Genomic DNA, 17097 nt, shown 5'->3' on the forward strand with positions numbered 1-17097 from the left:
AAACTGTTTCATGGCGGTAAATGCCACAACATTACTTAGTGTTTTAAATACTGAATAATTTAAAGTACCAGAATGCTTGGAACACTGCTCTGAAGTCTAGGGAAGTTCTGAAGGCAAGCATGTGACTTGACGCAGATTTTTCATTTCCTCAAAATATATTCCCCTGCCAAATGTCTCTCTTTCTCTTTCACACGGATTTTATTTCTTGCTTGTACACACATTTATTTCATTTATTATGTTTCTGCACAAAACAATTTTATCTCAAACTATGCATACATTTTGTTACTAAACTTATTTCAAGTCAATTGAGAAGTGATCATATTTTACAAGTGGCTCGAAATTACTTTAGGTAATAATATGATTTACTAATACGCTTTGCTTTGTTTTGTAAGTCACCTTTCTCAGCAGTCAGCATCCCACCTACCTCCCTTAATAAACTGATGATAAAAATCATCCCTATCATGCAGGCATTTTCTTCCAAGTCAGTCCAAATGTTGCACTTCTCTTTGAACTGCACACCCCAAGTTTAGAAAATCACAAAAGGCACTGAGAAAAGAGATGCTGGTGCAGTAGCAGCAAAAAAATAAATGGGCAATTTGCTGAGAAATCAATTCTCACAGCGTTCACTAGAGGGGAAAAGGGATATTGGACCAGATCAATTTGACTTGAAACTCCAACAGATGGCAAGTGACTGGCATCCCTGAGCTGCAGGGTGAAGCTGCAGAATGACAACAGAGTGGCACAACAAAGAGGAGGACAAAAATGCACACATACAATTGTGAAAGCTTTTGTGAAGCTCACATTTCCGGGCCCTGCTAGAAGCAAGACTTCAGTTATCTTCCAGTCTATTCTCTTAGCTATTGAATATGGTTGGTATAACACCTTTGACAAAGCCACAGCTTTTTTTAGGAAACTTCATAGGTAGCGTAACATGAGCTTCTAGAGCACAGCAGGGTGGAGAAATCAATTTGATAATGTCAGATAGCAGGACGGCTTTCACATTTTTCAGTGTCAAGGAAACATTGAAAAGGTGCCCAGACACCTCTGTCAACTGTTCTGAGTGAGATTCAGGACCCTCAGCCAGAGATTACCAGGTCCTTTGGCCTTGAATGAGTCCAGCATTAGACAGCTGTCGTCTTTTAATGCCATTTACAATGACAGGGTGACTGGAGGTGAGCAGGAGGAGGGCAGTCTTGAGAGTGAAAACAGAGGGGACCCTTAAGGCTGAGGAAGAAGTGAAGGATAGCAGGTTGTGAAGACAGACCTAAAAGGTTAATTTGGTTGCTCATCTCCATCCAGACCTCTTTATCAGCTCTTTCGAAAAAAAACTGGACGAGTCAGCAGACAATACCTGTCCTCTTTGATGCGCCCCAGAAGTGGCTCCAGCCAGCCGATGGTGCATTCACAGTGAGCGTCCAGGAAGGTGATGACCTGACCTTTGGTGGCAGCCGCGCCCCTCAACCGAGCTCTGATCAGACCAGAGCGCTGCTCCATCCTCAAGACCCTCACTGGCACCTCCAGTGTCCGGACGTAGTTCTCCAACTTCTTCCCCAGAAAGTCTGAAAACAAAGTAAATAAAGTCTTGTTCACTTACATCTGCTCCCACTCATTGCCACAGAATTCATTGGCCTCCTCTACAGCGCGACAGAACACCAACCTCGTTCACTGAAGTCGTCCACCAGAATGATCTCCATAAGCAAGTGTCTTGGCGAGCGGCTGATGACGCTGTGGACCGTCCGGAGCAGAGTGCTCCACGCCTCGTTGTGAAAGACGATGACAATACTGGTGTTCGGCAGGTCGTCCGGGTACACTTTGGTTTTGCAGCTAGCAAGACAAAGAGGATCAACATTAGAAAATCCCCTACTTATTAATTACTATCTATATAAGTGTTGAGGGGGAAAGGATTCTCAAATATCTTGCATTTTCTTTTTTCGCGACAATATCGATATTTCTCCCCAAAATCGATTTTTCCCACATTATGAGAGCGGCAGGACCCATCATCATACCCATTTCCTGGTAAACAGATAGGAAGCTGAGTTCAAGTGCGTCAAACACACAGGGTTATATATTCAATGTAATAATACACTGCCTGGCCAAAAAAAAAAGTCGCCACCAAAATAAAGGGACCGCCTTAAGCTTTGATTACAGCACGCATCCTCTGCAATGTCACAAGATTTATTACCGCCCAGTGTTGCATTCATTTTTCACCAAGATCTTGCACTGATGATGGTAGAGTCTGACCACTGCACAAGCCTTCTCCAGCACACCCCAAAGATTCTCAATGGGGTGAAGGTCAGGACTCTGGTGTGAAAATGATGGGGATGGGGAGCTCCCTGACCCAGTCTTTCACAATTTGAGCCCAATGAATCCTGGCACTGTCATCTTGGACTATGCCCGTGCCATCAGGGAAGAAAAAATCCACTGATGGAATAACCTGGTCATTCAGGTTATATATTCAGGTAGTCAGCTGACCTCATTCTTGGAGCACATAATGCTGCTGAACCTAGACCTGACCAACTGCAGCAACCCCAGATCCAGGATCCAGGCGGCGACTTTTTTTTTTGGTCAGGCACTGTATATTATATCCAAAATATACATCTAGAATCTTCACATTCAAGTACACTGACACAGTTCCATCTTGATATTGAAGTCACATTACGAAGTGGAAGATGCTGGACATCAATTTTATCTGTTATTTATTCTTTCTCAAACTGACTGATGGACCTCATGAATACATCGAGTGTGACACTTGGTCCACTTGAGGCCACCGTAGCACTACCTCATGTTGTTGAGGCCAATCTATCCAACAAATACATTTACTTCACATACTACACTGTTCTTTATCAATGTCTTCACTTGACCAGCGTGTAGTCTCTGTAACCGGTACCGCCAGGGTCCGACCCTCGCGTGCACACGCATCTCCAACGCGTATATGTGTCACCCACCATCCCTAATTTGTTCATCGTATATGCACAATTTGAGCAAGCACAAGTGAGTTTTACAGAAAGAAGTCGTTAAAATACGCGCGTCATACGCTGCATGGGAGAGACTTGAGAGCCCGGTGTAATGCGCCTGCCCGTGTCTCCGTGCCCGCGCACTGGCTCAAGAGGAGACCGCGCTGAGAGCGACGCAAACGGAGCTGAGGATTGAATCCGCGCAGAGATGTGGGAGAAATGATACGTTGGTGAGTAAATGATAAATAAATAAAACAAGTTTTTTTTTTCTCATTTAACAGAAGAAGAAGCTAAAGAACAAGGACCAGGTTGCCTGCAAGAAAATGTATTACTCTGTAATATATATACATATTTAGTCACTTGGCTCGAAAGGCGGGACAAAAGCCTCTTTTGCGCTCTGTGCCAACACATTGGCGCTCCCTGCTAACCGCAGCTCAGTATAGCTATAGAGGCTGTAGATACTGGAATAACACAATCTATGCGATCAATGGTCGTCCTGGGCTATAAAACCACGGGGAAAGTAGCTGGATATGTCGGATTTGATGTCATCCAAAAGCCATTGCAGTTATATTATTTAACATTTCCAAGTTTGACTTGGACTGTGGTTGGTGGTGAGGTGAAAGGTTATTTGAATGAATTCACCACATCAATTTTTTTGCTAAATGCTGAAGCGAATCGTATAAACCAAGACTCTAATAGTAATTGAATTCTCAGGTTGCTTACATGTAGAACTTAACCCTTGAAATCAGCAGACACCCCAACTCATTTTGGGTTTAACAAAGCAAAATACATGCATTTCTGATTCCCAGCTTTTCAACCGGTGCATCAAAGGCTGTGGAAGGGTAAAGCAGTGTTTCAGACTGAATCCAAACACAAGCCTAGATCATGTTGTTGGTTCAGTCTGAAACACAAATGGCGAGAAAGGCCAGAACCAGGACTGAGCCTTAACACTTTAGGCTAAAATCTTGACAAAAGCTTCTGTTTCTCACTACAACAAAATTGTGTCTTTGGCCGTATGAGAGATGAGACATGCAGGGATGAGTAAATAAAGAATGAGACAGCAACACAAAGATGGGCAGCGGCACAGCGTTGCAGATGAGTTCCTGTTTCAAGCACAGCTGTGTCTATTCAGAATGACAAGACTGACACAACTGAGCCAAATCTAGGTCAGAAATGGCAACCAGGAACTCTGCATCGACCTATAAAAAATTCACTACGCAGACTATGAAGTGCAGCGATTACTGCATTTTGTAATGGATATGATGAGACAGCATTCTTTGCTTCCTTTCCTTTAAAACACCACAGAAATGATAAAAATGAAGTACACCTCTATATTCACTAACCAAGAAGAAACAAGCGTGCTGGTGAGTTTCTATCAATGTAGTTTCTATTTTCAGAAACATCTATTGCTTTTCAGGAAGGGTATTAATAACTTCTGGCACATGGATTACACAGGACTTTTAAATAGAAATCTAATGGCACAGGGAAAATATCAGAGAGTTTCAGTCAGACCCCTATGGAATTGGCAAGAAAAGGTTAAGTCTGAGAGCAGCTGAGAAATGTTGACAGTGACTAGGCAACAGATTAGCTAATAGACTTCACTCTTTTGGACGAGCAGCTGTGTTCTGTTGTTGAGGACCGGAGTTTTCAGCTGCTGAAAACACATATGTATCCCATATAAAATATCTGATCAACATCCACATCAAAAGGTCTTATTTGAATAGTAATCTAAAATGATGTGTTCAGTGTAGCTCCCTAGTTCAGTTCTGGTTATTATTAGGAGGAGGAGAGAGACTGAGGACACTTCACTACATCTAAACACTCTTTCATCGTTCTACCATGGCGTCAAAGGGGTTTGCTCATCCTTTAGACACGTCATCTTCGCAAACAAAACACTTTTTAACACTTTACAACCTGTCGCCACTCCTCCGTGACTGTGACTGAGGTGGTCAGTCGGAGGTGGTGACGTGGAGCTTGGGGGGCGTGGCAAAACCAAAACATATCGCAACGACTCCAAACAATGTGATATTTTCTCACTGCTTCTGAATAACAACTAGCTCTCGACGGCCATCCTGCGGCCCGTGTGTGTTTACACCAACAGCAGCACGTCGCACAGATTTTGACGTTGAGAAATGTTTGTTGTCGACATTATCGATAACGTCAACTAATCGTTGCAGCCCTACTGAAAATACAATTTATTTTGGAATCAGGGAAAAAAAAAACTATTCTACAGCCGTACAAAGCAGTAACATTAGGGTTAAACTCTCAAATTAAGAAGTGAAATCATTTTTAATGAGTCGCACAGCTAAAGCAATTATTTGGCAACTAAAGGTTGTTGAAAGTACGCACCCATCCAACCTCACATCCGGCAGGCTCCTGTTGAGAGCAATCATGTCGCTGGCCATTAGGTTAAACTGGTTTATCTTGAAAAGCTCCTTCATTTTCTCCTGGTCGTCCTTGGGGATGTTGACCGCCTTGCCCATCTCTCCGGGACCCTCGTGGCTCCTAGATATGACCGCTGCGTCATTAGCAGAGGCATGGAAAAAAAGGGAAAGAAGAAGCGATAAGGATTCCATGGAGACACGCTGAGCTGTTTCAAATTTAAAACTGTGGATGAAAGTTTTCCGGGTTGCAGCCTGTGTTCACATTGGACATTATGACAAGATTGCAGCAGCACATTATGACAGGGAATAACATTAGATGAACTGCTGAGCTGTAAAACATTACAGCTGCAATTCAGATGAAGATAATGAGCCCGGACTAACCTCCTAGGGTTGCATCTTTCAAGCTCTTATCCTTGAAGATTTCTTTCTAAAGTCATGTTTCTAAATGTGTTATTTTGATTTATTTATTTACAATTCAGATTACTATTGTATAAACAATTTGGGCATTCAACCCTTTTTGCAAAGTCGAGGTCAAAGGATCTAAAACCATTGTTTGGAAAGTGTTTCTCATATAACATGTCCACAGCATTCAGTAATTCAGCAGTGGTACAGGCTTTACACCCAATCTCCCACTGAAAAAAAAACTTCTCCCTGTCTCTCAAATGTGCATATGCATCTCACACATCAGTACTGCAATAACCCCCCACCCCCTCTCCTGCTAAGCTGCCTGACTGTTGCCATGGTTTGGGCTGGATGGGTATTAGGCACTGTACAGTCTGGCAGCTCTATTTAATTTCCATTTAATCTATCAGTGCTTTCAAAGTGTGGTGAACATATTAATAGAAACTGTTCTCCTATATGCTGCCACAGTTTACCGAGGCTTCCCCCCAGCTACTCCCTTACCATTAAGCTAAAGGTAAATAACCCAGCGAGGGTTTATGACAGCGCCCTCTCTCCATCTCTAATAATCTCTAAGAGCCCAGGCAGCGATTTCCATGAAAGAGGGACGCACAGTTCATTTGCGCTGCAGTCCCCTCAGGTTAAGAGGATTCCTCTCAACCCGCCGCGGAAGTGGGCTGGTGTCAGCTGATTGTTTAACTTGAACGATCAGGCCTTATTGCAGTACAGAGCTGCTGACACTGTCCATTTGGACAATGGTGTAATCTGGTTGACACAGCTTGACAGCTGCAGTGCTTCTCTCTGGCCCCAATCTAAAACTACTGATAAACACATGACATAGAGGATTTTTTAAAACTGAGCGCTTATCATTAAAGAAAGTTACATGAGTTAGGTTGGTTACATATTTTCACTTCACTTGTCCATTCGTTCATTCACTAGTTAAATTGTGTGTTTGTTCAGAAACAAAGTAGGTCAAAAACAAGTGCAGTGATTTCATTTTGGGGACGGTCAGTAGTTTCACCTGGATAAACAAAGGATTTGACTGTATTCTGACTGATTAGAATGACTTCACTGCTGCACAACCTCTACCTCATGACCTGTGTGTGTGTGTGTACTTGTTTATCCTGCCTTTTCTATTTCTGATCCTTGACAAAACACTATCCATGTGGGGACCTTGCCTTCATTCAGGACCTTTTGAGGATGAAGACTTCAGAATAGTGGGGTTATTATCAGTAGGTTTAAGTTTGGTTTAGATCCTGGTTAAGGTTAGCCATACGTTTTGGATGGTTAGGTTTAGAGTGGGAGGCTGGGGAAAGGGTTATGACAATGAGAAACCTCACAATGTCCCCACAGGGATAGCAATGCAAACATGTGTGCGTGTTTGTAAGAGATCCCAAGCAGTTGAGCTCATTACAATCGGTGATATTTCAAACACAAACAACGCCAATAAAATAAGTCTCTTGTTTATTTGTCAATATCTTCCCATCTTCCTGCCTTTGCTTGCTCTGTCTTTCCACTATCTTATTGAATCCTTGTCATTTCAATTCTTAATGCCCATTAACGCATCACAACATTTTTCCTCTTCTTTCACCATAAATTCTAGCTCAGAAATCTGCAGGCGGGATGTCACGTCACAGCATCTAATTCAATGTGTCGGCCAACAGCTTCATCTCAATATTTCTAAACTGTTTTACCACTCCACACTGACTTCTGTCAGAGATAGAAATGCTTTACGTTGTGATCTTTCCAAGAGATATATGGGTTGGCAGGTGGGAGACACATGCACACTTTTTCTTTCCATGTAAATAGTATATGAAAAAAGTAAATTAATAAAAAAAAGAACAAACATTAATAATGTTTTTTTTCATGATGGGGTTAGATCAGGGGTCATCATCCTTTTAGCAACCGCAATCTACTCCAAGGCGAACCCTGTGACCAGAAGGGCAGCCTTCGGTTCAGTGCACACTTCTGAAATGACGATAAACAATGGATGATAAAAGATATTCCTCTCAAATACGTGTCTCACTGCTGACTTCTCACTATGATTACCAATGGTGTCACAATTGGGACTCACATTTGTGAGTCCTAAAACACACACAAAAAATACTAAAAGCAGCTATCAAGAATAGAAGTGGGCCAAAAAAAATTAGGCTTCACATGGCACAGATTCTTACTTGTTACATTTACATCGATTTAAAATGTCCTACAATAGATAAAAATAAATAAATAATTATTTGTCTTGACATCAACACATAGCCGGTTCTGGAACGCACACACAAACAATGCACCAAAACAAACATGGCTGAAAAGGAGGAAAAGAGGCCAGAGTTTGGCGTCATTTCGGGTTTTACCGAATGCAAGCTGGACGTCACGCACATAGTGTGTAAACATTGCAAAACTACACTCAAGCACTTGGGCATGGGTTGCTGTGACTGTCTCCTCTGACATAGTGAAGCACTCAGACTGTCTGCATGACTGTCTGACAAATATTTTTTCATAATCACATCAGACCCAGAGAATTCAGGCAAGGATTCTGCTTCTTGCTCTGACTGTCAAACTTCACCAGAGCTGAGTCTGGAGTGAAATATTATATTATAATCATGCAGCATGAAGGAAGCGCACTAGCCATGACTTCACTTCCTCTTTATGCTTTTTCTAATTCAATTTTTGTTGTTGAATAAAATACTGATATCCTCCAGCATTCATGGTCTTTCATGACTTTTTCAGTACAGTCCAAGGTCTAAAATAAAGGGAAGGGTAAATAAGTGGGCTTAATGTACTATCTTTGCAAACCTGCCCGGCTACAAACTATGTACTAGAAGTCACAGGGAACTGCACACACCACGAAGCCAATCTGCCTATTCTAGTAACAAAGATGTGGTTGCTATAATGACAAAACAGCCATAAGAAGATCAATAAAGTATGAAGTGGTTCAAGTTATCGCAACTAAAACAAATACATTTGAGTCGTGCTAAATCCTTGTTATGCCTTTGGAGTTTGAAATAAATAAAGTGATCAAAGGAATAGCCTAAAAACACTTTACAATAATACAGTAAAGAGCATCCTTTTACTTCCTTTTTTAAATGCTTACTTCCCTTTGCTTCATGGCAGGCGGATTATGTGGAGAGGTATTATTCAATTTCTCTTTTTTTCTGCATCGTGAATGTAACCGTCTGGTTTACACTAACCTTCACAGCATCGGCAGTACACAAGACTAAAGGCTCAGAGACTAAGGCTCAGCCCAGTAACCTTTTGGTCGCACAATGTCACTTGCTTTGTATCATCTGAGCAAGGAAGCGCACCAAACACTTAAAGTGTTTTGATCAGAGATGGAAGTTTAAGCTCAAAATACTTGGATTTTTTTTCTTTTTCAATAACAACGTTAGGCTGTCAAAAACCAAAACACACTTTAAAGTAATGTCCTCTGTTAACTGGCGTTCAAGCGCACAGCCACATGAGTCATCTCCGGTTCACGCTATCCATGCAAATCACGAGGCGTGTTTTTGTATTGTCACTGTATCATTCATTAGTCAAGCGCGGCAGATTTGCTGTAACCTTCGACTTTTGGATGATAATCAGTCTCAGTAGCAGGCTGCTCTGCCTCACTCTGACCTTAAAAGCAGCTTAGTGAGCTTCTTATAAACCTGCTTACTCGAGGGCATGCGAGGAAATTAGCTGATAGCGAGACACACGCACATGCACAAGAACAATGACGCTGTCAACGCACATTTGATGCCACAATTGTCTGAATATAATAATTTAACTATATTTTTCTGTCTTCTTTCTCTTTCTCGGCTTCTCTCTTCAGGGGTCACCACAGCGGATCATCTTCCTCCATCTCACCCTGTCCTCTGCTTCCTCTTCTCTCAAACCTACAAACCTCATGTCCTCCTTCACCACCTCCATCAATCTCCTCTTTGGCCTTCCTCTCCACCTTCTGCCTGGCAGTTCCAACCTCAACATCTTCCTACCAATGTACTGGCTCTCTCTCCTCTGTACATGTCCAAACCATCTCCATCTAGCCTCTCTGACTTTGTCTCCTAAACACCTGACGCTCTGATATACTGCTTCCTCATCCTATCCATCCAGCTCACTCCCAGAGAGAAGCTCAGCATATTCATCTCTGCTACCTCCAGCTCTGCCTCCTGTCTTTTCCTCAGTGCCACTGTTTCCAAACCTTACAACATTGCTGGCCTCACCACCTTTCTGGACACTTTCCTTTCCATCCTTGCCGACACCCTTTTGTCACACATCACACCTGACACTTTTCTCCAATGATTCCATCCTGCCTGCACCCGCTTCTTCACCTCTTCCTCACACTCTCCCTGGACAGTTGATTCAACGACACCCATGAGCAGAAAAATGTTTTCAGACACAGCCACCAATATTATCACGAAATATTTGACATGTTTTACGTTTTCTTTATTTGGGGGGTGATGTTTGTTTTTACTTGTTGTTTATGGTTTATAAGAAAAACCAACAACAGTGAATGAAATACATCGGTTCTCAAGATTGACAAAATGACAGAATGTGTTCAAAAGTGAACAAAAAAAAATTAAATAAACCATCAAATCATCAAATTAATATTAATACTGCAGCCAATAGGACACAGTACAATGCATGAGGAGTGCGAAAACATTTTTCCACCACTCTGTTTCATAGACTTTTTTAATAGGATAAGACTCATTATATGTAGTTAATACGCAAAATAAAGAAGATTAAAACATACCTCTATATACAGTTGTTTCTTATCATATTAAGACATTTATATTAAAAATAGCTTGAATGACTCATTTTATTTTAATATTTATTTACATTTGGAGAATCTATAAACATACTACAGAAAAAAGCAAATGCTACTAGGCAGGTGTTGGCAACATTATTGCTAAGCTGTGTAGCCTTGTATATGTCACTTAAGTAAAAAAAAAAATAAACTCTATGATTCCCAGGCTTTAAACTCTTCAGTGTGTAGGCGTTATAAGCCTCTGGCAACCGCCACGTAAAGATACCTTATATAATGGTGTCCTTACGATATGTGCTTGGTAAATGACCTGTAGGTGAATCCTGACTTCCCTTCTATCGAAGAGAAATGTGTGAAGCATCAGATGAACCAATGATCCGCCAGTGTTTTGATACAGCTCAAAGGCAAACACCAACTGGCAGGTACATACAGTCATATTAGCCGGAGTACAACACAATGTTACAAAGATTCAAAAAGGAAGGAGTGAAAAGAGGAGTGAGGCTGCTTGGATGGAGGAGTATGAAGGCAGAACAGAGACAAAGTTAACATAGGCAAACATAATAGATGTCTACTCAGTCATCCATTTGCAGTACACAGTATATTCTAAACGTTTAAAGCCGTTTAAACTCAATTTTTGTGATTTGTATTGCAGTCGTATCACATGCAAGACAGCTTTATAGGGCTGAGGACTACTCTTACTGACACAGATATTTACTTTTGAGGGGCGAACTAAGGAATATCTGCTATAGAAATTCTGAGTCATGCACATTATCGCCGAGGACGATTAGAGAAATGTACCACAGCGACTGAGAAAAACTGCAACATAGCATGTGGCTTGTTGTTGGTTCTGAAAACAATTCATTCTGAGACATGGAGCACTCAAAGGAGAGCGGGACGGTAACAGAAAGAGAGCCAGCAGGATCGTCAGACAGCCTGCCAAAATCTGGCTCACTTGCATTTATTTATATATTTCCCATTCATTATCCCTTATTCATCTCTTGGAAAGCAAAATTTGCTAATGAGATTGATTCGCGGAAATGGCTTAGAAGGAACCTTCATCTAGTTACAGCACAGGTTTTTCCTCTCTGGAAATTCATTTCCTTATTTTCAGTCACTTTATTCAATATTTAAATCAGAAACACTGAAAAGTAAAAATTTCAGACTTACTTTAATTCATATTCTGAATATGACGGAGAGTTTTTTTATGACATTCGAACAAAAGTGTTTGACAAATACTTTTTAACAACTGAACTTGGAATATGAATGTCTTAATTTGAATATGAATCCCATCCTTCTAAGGAGAGTCAGTGATGCAGCGCTACAGCGACATTCAGAGAGGCTGGATGGCGAAGAATTGCCATGACTGCCATTGCATTTCCTTTCATCAGTGATGATCAGTTATATTGAAAAATAATGTCATACAAATACTTCAGTCAGCCAGTGAATTGGCATGAATTCAGCAGGCAGAAGCTCATAGGTTTGTGTCGAGTCCACTACATGTCTGAGCTACAGACAGTGATATAGGGGTCGAGCAATACTTTTCATCTTGACTGCATGTACTTGTATCTTTAGAGGATAACAAAGTCGGTTATGACTTCATTTCAAGGCTGTGATATATTGTGAAGATTATCTGAAAATAAGGTATTTTTATGGTAAGTTGTATGAAAGTAGAGGAATAATAAAAAAATTAACTGGTTATGATGTAATGATACAAAAACTAACAAAAGGGAAATATATATATATATATATATATATATATATATATATATATATATATATATATATATATAAAGAAACTGAGAATAAAATGTGCAACTTGTGGAAAAAAATAAACGTAAATGTATGACAAATAAAGTGTGAGAAAAAACATGTTGACATGTTGTGTCAAAGAATTTATAAAAAACAATACAGTATGGGAAACGTAAATAACTTAACATACAAAAGTGTCTGAACGGACCCGAAATGAATGGATGTCATACACTTGTATTAGGGCTGCAACCGACTTTAATTGACTATTATATCAGTTGCTTTATGCATGGACAAGTCATGACATCACCCTCATTTTTCCGCACATATGCGAGGGAGGACAAGCCACAGAAGTGGCTCTGGAGCTGCCTCTTAAGCCTCTGCTATCAGAAGTGCTGCTAAAGGCGCTAAAATAGTCGGCGACTAGTCAGCTATCAAAATATATATAAGTCTATCAAAAAAAATAATTTAGTTTCATGCAGGTCAGTTACATGTGGCACCAGAGTGGCATAAATCCCAGTCAAGATCACAAAGTGTAAGAAGAATAGTGGTGCTAATAATAAAAAAAAGGAACTCATGCAAAGTTATCTTATTGGCCGATGAGGAGGAACATGAGTGGAGGGCCACAACCTCAAATTGGCATATTAAAAAACAAGGATGTAAACTCACCACGGAGGGCTGGGAGCAGTGAGCGGTCCTTCCTGTCGTCACATTTGTTGCACTCGCTGAAGTAGAGCAACAGAAACACGTCCACCAGCACCCACACTAAAGAGGTGGTGAGAACCACTTTGCAATAGACGAACCGCCGCATGGCCTCTGCGGGACGTGGGCCAGCAGAGAGTTCTCAGGAGTGTTCAGTCTGCTGATGAGGTGCGGGAACTTGGAAGATGAGGTGAGGTAACTGCCAGGGAGAGAGGGGCCCGGTTTGACCCAGAGGAGTCATCCTAGCACAGAGAAAATAGAAAATGGAAATTCAGAAATGATAGGGATTTTTTCCTTTCTTCTTTTTTTAATCTCACGATCAGCTGGGTTGAAAAAACAGATGCCTTCGAATTTTAGTTCAGCTCATTTTGTCAGTCCGTTGCATAAGACCAATACAAATGTTTTTTTGTGAACACTTTTTGCGCCAGCTGCCCAGATCGCGGCCTGGTCTACTGGTGACCGAAGACGAGCCGTTCAACACAAGTACCAAACCTTCATACATGTAAAAACATTAGAATCAAATTCAGAGCCAAGTTTGCAGGTCAACAGGTTTTGAAACAGTCGCAATATATTTACTGGCCTCACCGACCACCGCCTCCTACAAGGCTGCCTCTGTTTTTCTTTTTGCAAGAGGTACGTTATCAATATTTCTTCCACGGTTGCATTGTTTGTTTGTTGTTGTCATAGACTTTGACTCTGCGATGCTCCCCCTGTTGGATATATTGGTGAACAGCAATACCAACGTTAAGAACACATGCAAGCATGTGTACATTTTGATACAAAAACGGACCATTAATGGGCCTTCAGTCCCTCTGTTTGTACAAGCACATTATACGTTTTTGTACTGCTGACAATCATTAACAACGTTTAATATTGAATATACCTTACTGTTCAGTGTTGCTATCCACCTCAACAGTCTGAGTCGTTGCTTCCACAACAATGTGAACCTGTTCTTCTACCTCAAAAGCCATTGATAAATCAGTCATTATTCGCTGCCTCTACTTCCACTGCCTCAGCGCACAGTTGTTTGGTACCTTCAATGAAGTCACAAGATGGCGACAGCGTTTGATCCACTTATGAGAACCTTGCAAGAATCACAATGTATTTTATGATAGTATATGGAATCTAAATTTGATATATTTCTTTGTATACATGTAATGAAAACCCATCAAGGAGTCTTAGCAATACAAAATACAGACTAGTATTATCATTTTTTTTTCATTTATTTATTAAAACTCCAAAACTGGGGGCACATGAAAAACATCACGCCACTTTTTTCAATGCGGCTGTGTCATCACAGCAAAATCACGGTCTACAAATATCTGCTGCATAACAGTGATTCAGATTGATTCACGTGTAAATACATGATCATGAATGTCTCCCTGTGTCGACGTGACGTCCAACCTGACTGATCCCTACGTCTAAACCGATATTTGTCACAGCGCATTCATGATCCAGCACATTAATATTAAGATAGATGGAAATGTCAGGTAGCAAAGGCTACAGTTTCATTCTGCAATAAAAGTTCACAACGCAAATTCACTGTATTCAAAAGGCGTTTAATAACTGTCTCACTGTTTGCCACATTCAGCTTCAAAATGACAATATTTGAATAGAAATGAAATGGGTTCACCGTTGGTATCATAAGTGAGAGATTGCCATGTATTGGAAAGGCTTAAACCTTGAGTATACAAAGGCTATAATCATGAGGAGGTGACATTGAAAAGCCATATTTGAAAGCAACAGCAAACCAAAGGGATAAACATAAATTGTTATCCAACAATTTGAAACACATTTGCAGTCACCACTCCAGAAACCAGAGTGAAGCTCATACAGCAGTTCCTCCAGGAACAAGGCGGATATCTCTATCTGGCCAGGGTCTTCACCTGATCTCGAAGAAGAGTACAGTCTGCTGAGCGAACTCATTTAAGCCAAAGCCTGTGACCATTATGAAGGAAAGAAGAAATTGGCCTGCAAAAATAAGCAACCCAAGTTGTGCTTCGAATCAAACTTGTGGTTAACTTTTCAAACAACCATTTTCTGTTTGTTGGTTTTGAAATACAAGCTAGTGAGGCATCTCTCATGTCTGGCGTGCAGCTCTCAGTTGCACTCCTCTCACCAGCGTCACGCACACTGTCCTCCCTAAAGGTCCATCACTGGGGCTGACACCGCTGCCCCTGGGCTACTCTTATCTCATTCAAAAACAAGGCCGCCTCCATCCAGCTGCATCAAGAGTTTCAGACACGGATCACAGCGCCACGGATGTTCTGTTCAGACGCCATTTATAGACTTCAAAGTCAAGCTGCTTTGATGGGCTCCACGGAGCAAATTTAGACTTCCTGATAATGAGAGCAGCCATGAAAATGGTCGGACTAAATTCACATCTGAATACGACACGCACATCACCTGGAGAGATCAATGATTCCGTCTGATCTTTGCCGTTTGAACGTCAGACCATCTGCTGGCTTCATGAGAAAGGTTCACGCAAAACTTTTTAGAGCTTCAGAAACTTTCAATTCCTTGTATGATTGTTATAGGATAAGCAAATGGATGTTGTAAAAATAGCATCAGTAGTGAATGCAGAAGACAGAGAGACAAAAAGCACCAAGCAGACCAGCAGTGGGAGGTGGAACGACAAGAAACCGGTGGATGTCAGTCATGCTGTTATCTACAAACCCTTACATTTCCTCTTTGATCTTCACACCATCACAACTACAGCCTGTTCTAAAGTAGAATCACTACAAGAGAGAGTTACTCTGACAAACAAGTGCAGTATTACATCTGTTTTGGAGGTAAGAGAGAGGCGTCACAGTTAAGCATAGAGAGGACGGAATAAAACATACAAAATGATGGAATTAAACAGTATCTGAAACTCTTCAGAAATTCCCAATAGACTTAGCAAGATGATCCATAGTTATGTAATAGATCAGATCATGTATTATGATAAGAGTCGGAACTGTTAGTATGATGGGTGCCTTTTGAAAAAAAAAAAAAGGAATAAGATTAAGATTAATTAGATAAAATCTGTGCGTGAACTGCAAGCATTTGTTCCTCTCCCTAGGTATGTACCAGAGATGGCTGAACTAGATCAAGAAAGACTACTCTAATACACCTTCAGGCGTGTCCTCAAGAAGTTGAGGTTTTCCCATTATCGTCACAGATCAGTGAACATTGGAGCCATGAATGTCACGACTTGGAACATTTCGATCAAGTTCTGGCCACACTCAAATCATTTTGATATTCAGACAAAGCTTAGAAGTCGAGTCCAAGAGTGGGTTTCGGACAATGCAGGGTAAAGCCTTTCATTTGTGTTGTTGAAACAGTATTTCCCTTCTCGTCCAAAAGTGGATCCAACTTGTGCCTCAACTCGACTTTGAGGTCGAGAAAAGACGTCAGCTTATTTCACATCACGGTACAGAGATATGAAACAGGATATGTGCTACATGCCAACCACTACCAGCCCTGCCAGGGCAGGTGCGGATTACAGATCAGATCACAATAAGCCCATTAACTCAATTGACTGGAACTTCCTTTACAACCAGAGGCAACAATTCATGAGCTCTAATAAATCTGCTTTCAAGCATCAATATAACATAGTCAGTAGTCTAGTGGTTCATTCAACGATTATTATAGCAGGTAGATGTTCAGGAGAGGGATAAAAATGCACTGCTAAAATACATATTTTAACAGGGGAAAAAAGTGATGGAGGTTGACCAGAGGATATATTTCTTATTCTGATCCAAACATGCTCTTACCTACATTATGGCTGATGATGTAGGGAGTCGGTGACTTGGTCCAGGCTCTCTCTCTCAGGCAACATGTTGAGTGTAGACAACACGACATGACAATATGCGGCTTCACACGTGTACAAAATGAATGAACATCGCCGGTAATGGAGCCAAAGCGTCACCCAAGTTCAGGTCCATCTCGGTTCAGACCAGAGCCGGGGATGGTCCGTCCACTGGAGGCTCTACCTGTTCAGACTCCTTGATGGGAATTCAGTTTTGCCGCAGTAAACCGGTAAACATGAAGGCGAGTCGCGGATTTACACGCACGTGTGTGCCGGTGAGACGTTGCTGCAACAACCCGGGTGCCGACACGACAGCGTGGTGCCAGTCGCCAGACAGAATGTAGTGACAGTGGCAGCTAAGAGAAGATAATATGCAGCACA

The 17097-nt window shown here is 41.3% G+C and overlaps 1 protein-coding gene across 7 annotated transcripts in view; it reads right to left on the reverse strand.

The window, feature by feature from the left end:
- galnt13 (UDP-N-acetyl-alpha-D-galactosamine:polypeptide N-acetylgalactosaminyltransferase 13) overlaps positions 1 to 17097 on the reverse strand; it is a 40662-nt gene extending 23565 nt beyond the window's left edge. For 3 of the 7 annotated variants that reach the window (XR_008415996.1, XR_008415997.1, XM_053878144.1), the window contains exons 1-5: positions 16686 to 17095; positions 12894 to 13168; positions 5304 to 5472; positions 1658 to 1824; positions 1352 to 1559 (exon numbers count right to left, since the gene is read on the reverse strand). Coding sequence is in view for 5 of the 7 variants with exons in the window: in XM_053878144.1 (XP_053734119.1) it covers positions 1352 to 1559; positions 1658 to 1824; positions 5304 to 5472; positions 12894 to 13035 (686 nt within the window). In the remaining 2 variants the exon portion in view is untranslated. Of the gene's footprint in view, positions 1 to 1351; positions 1560 to 1657; positions 1825 to 5303; positions 5473 to 12893; positions 13169 to 16681 lie in introns of all 7 variants that reach the window. The other 4 variants (XM_053878140.1, XM_053878141.1, XM_053878143.1 and 1 more) reach the window with 3 other exon arrangements.

The sequence above is a fragment of the Synchiropus splendidus genome, chromosome 10 (assembly GCF_027744825.2).
Source record: "Synchiropus splendidus isolate RoL2022-P1 chromosome 10, RoL_Sspl_1.0, whole genome shotgun sequence".
Classification (NCBI taxonomy): domain Eukaryota; kingdom Metazoa; phylum Chordata; class Actinopteri; order Syngnathiformes; family Callionymidae; genus Synchiropus; species Synchiropus splendidus.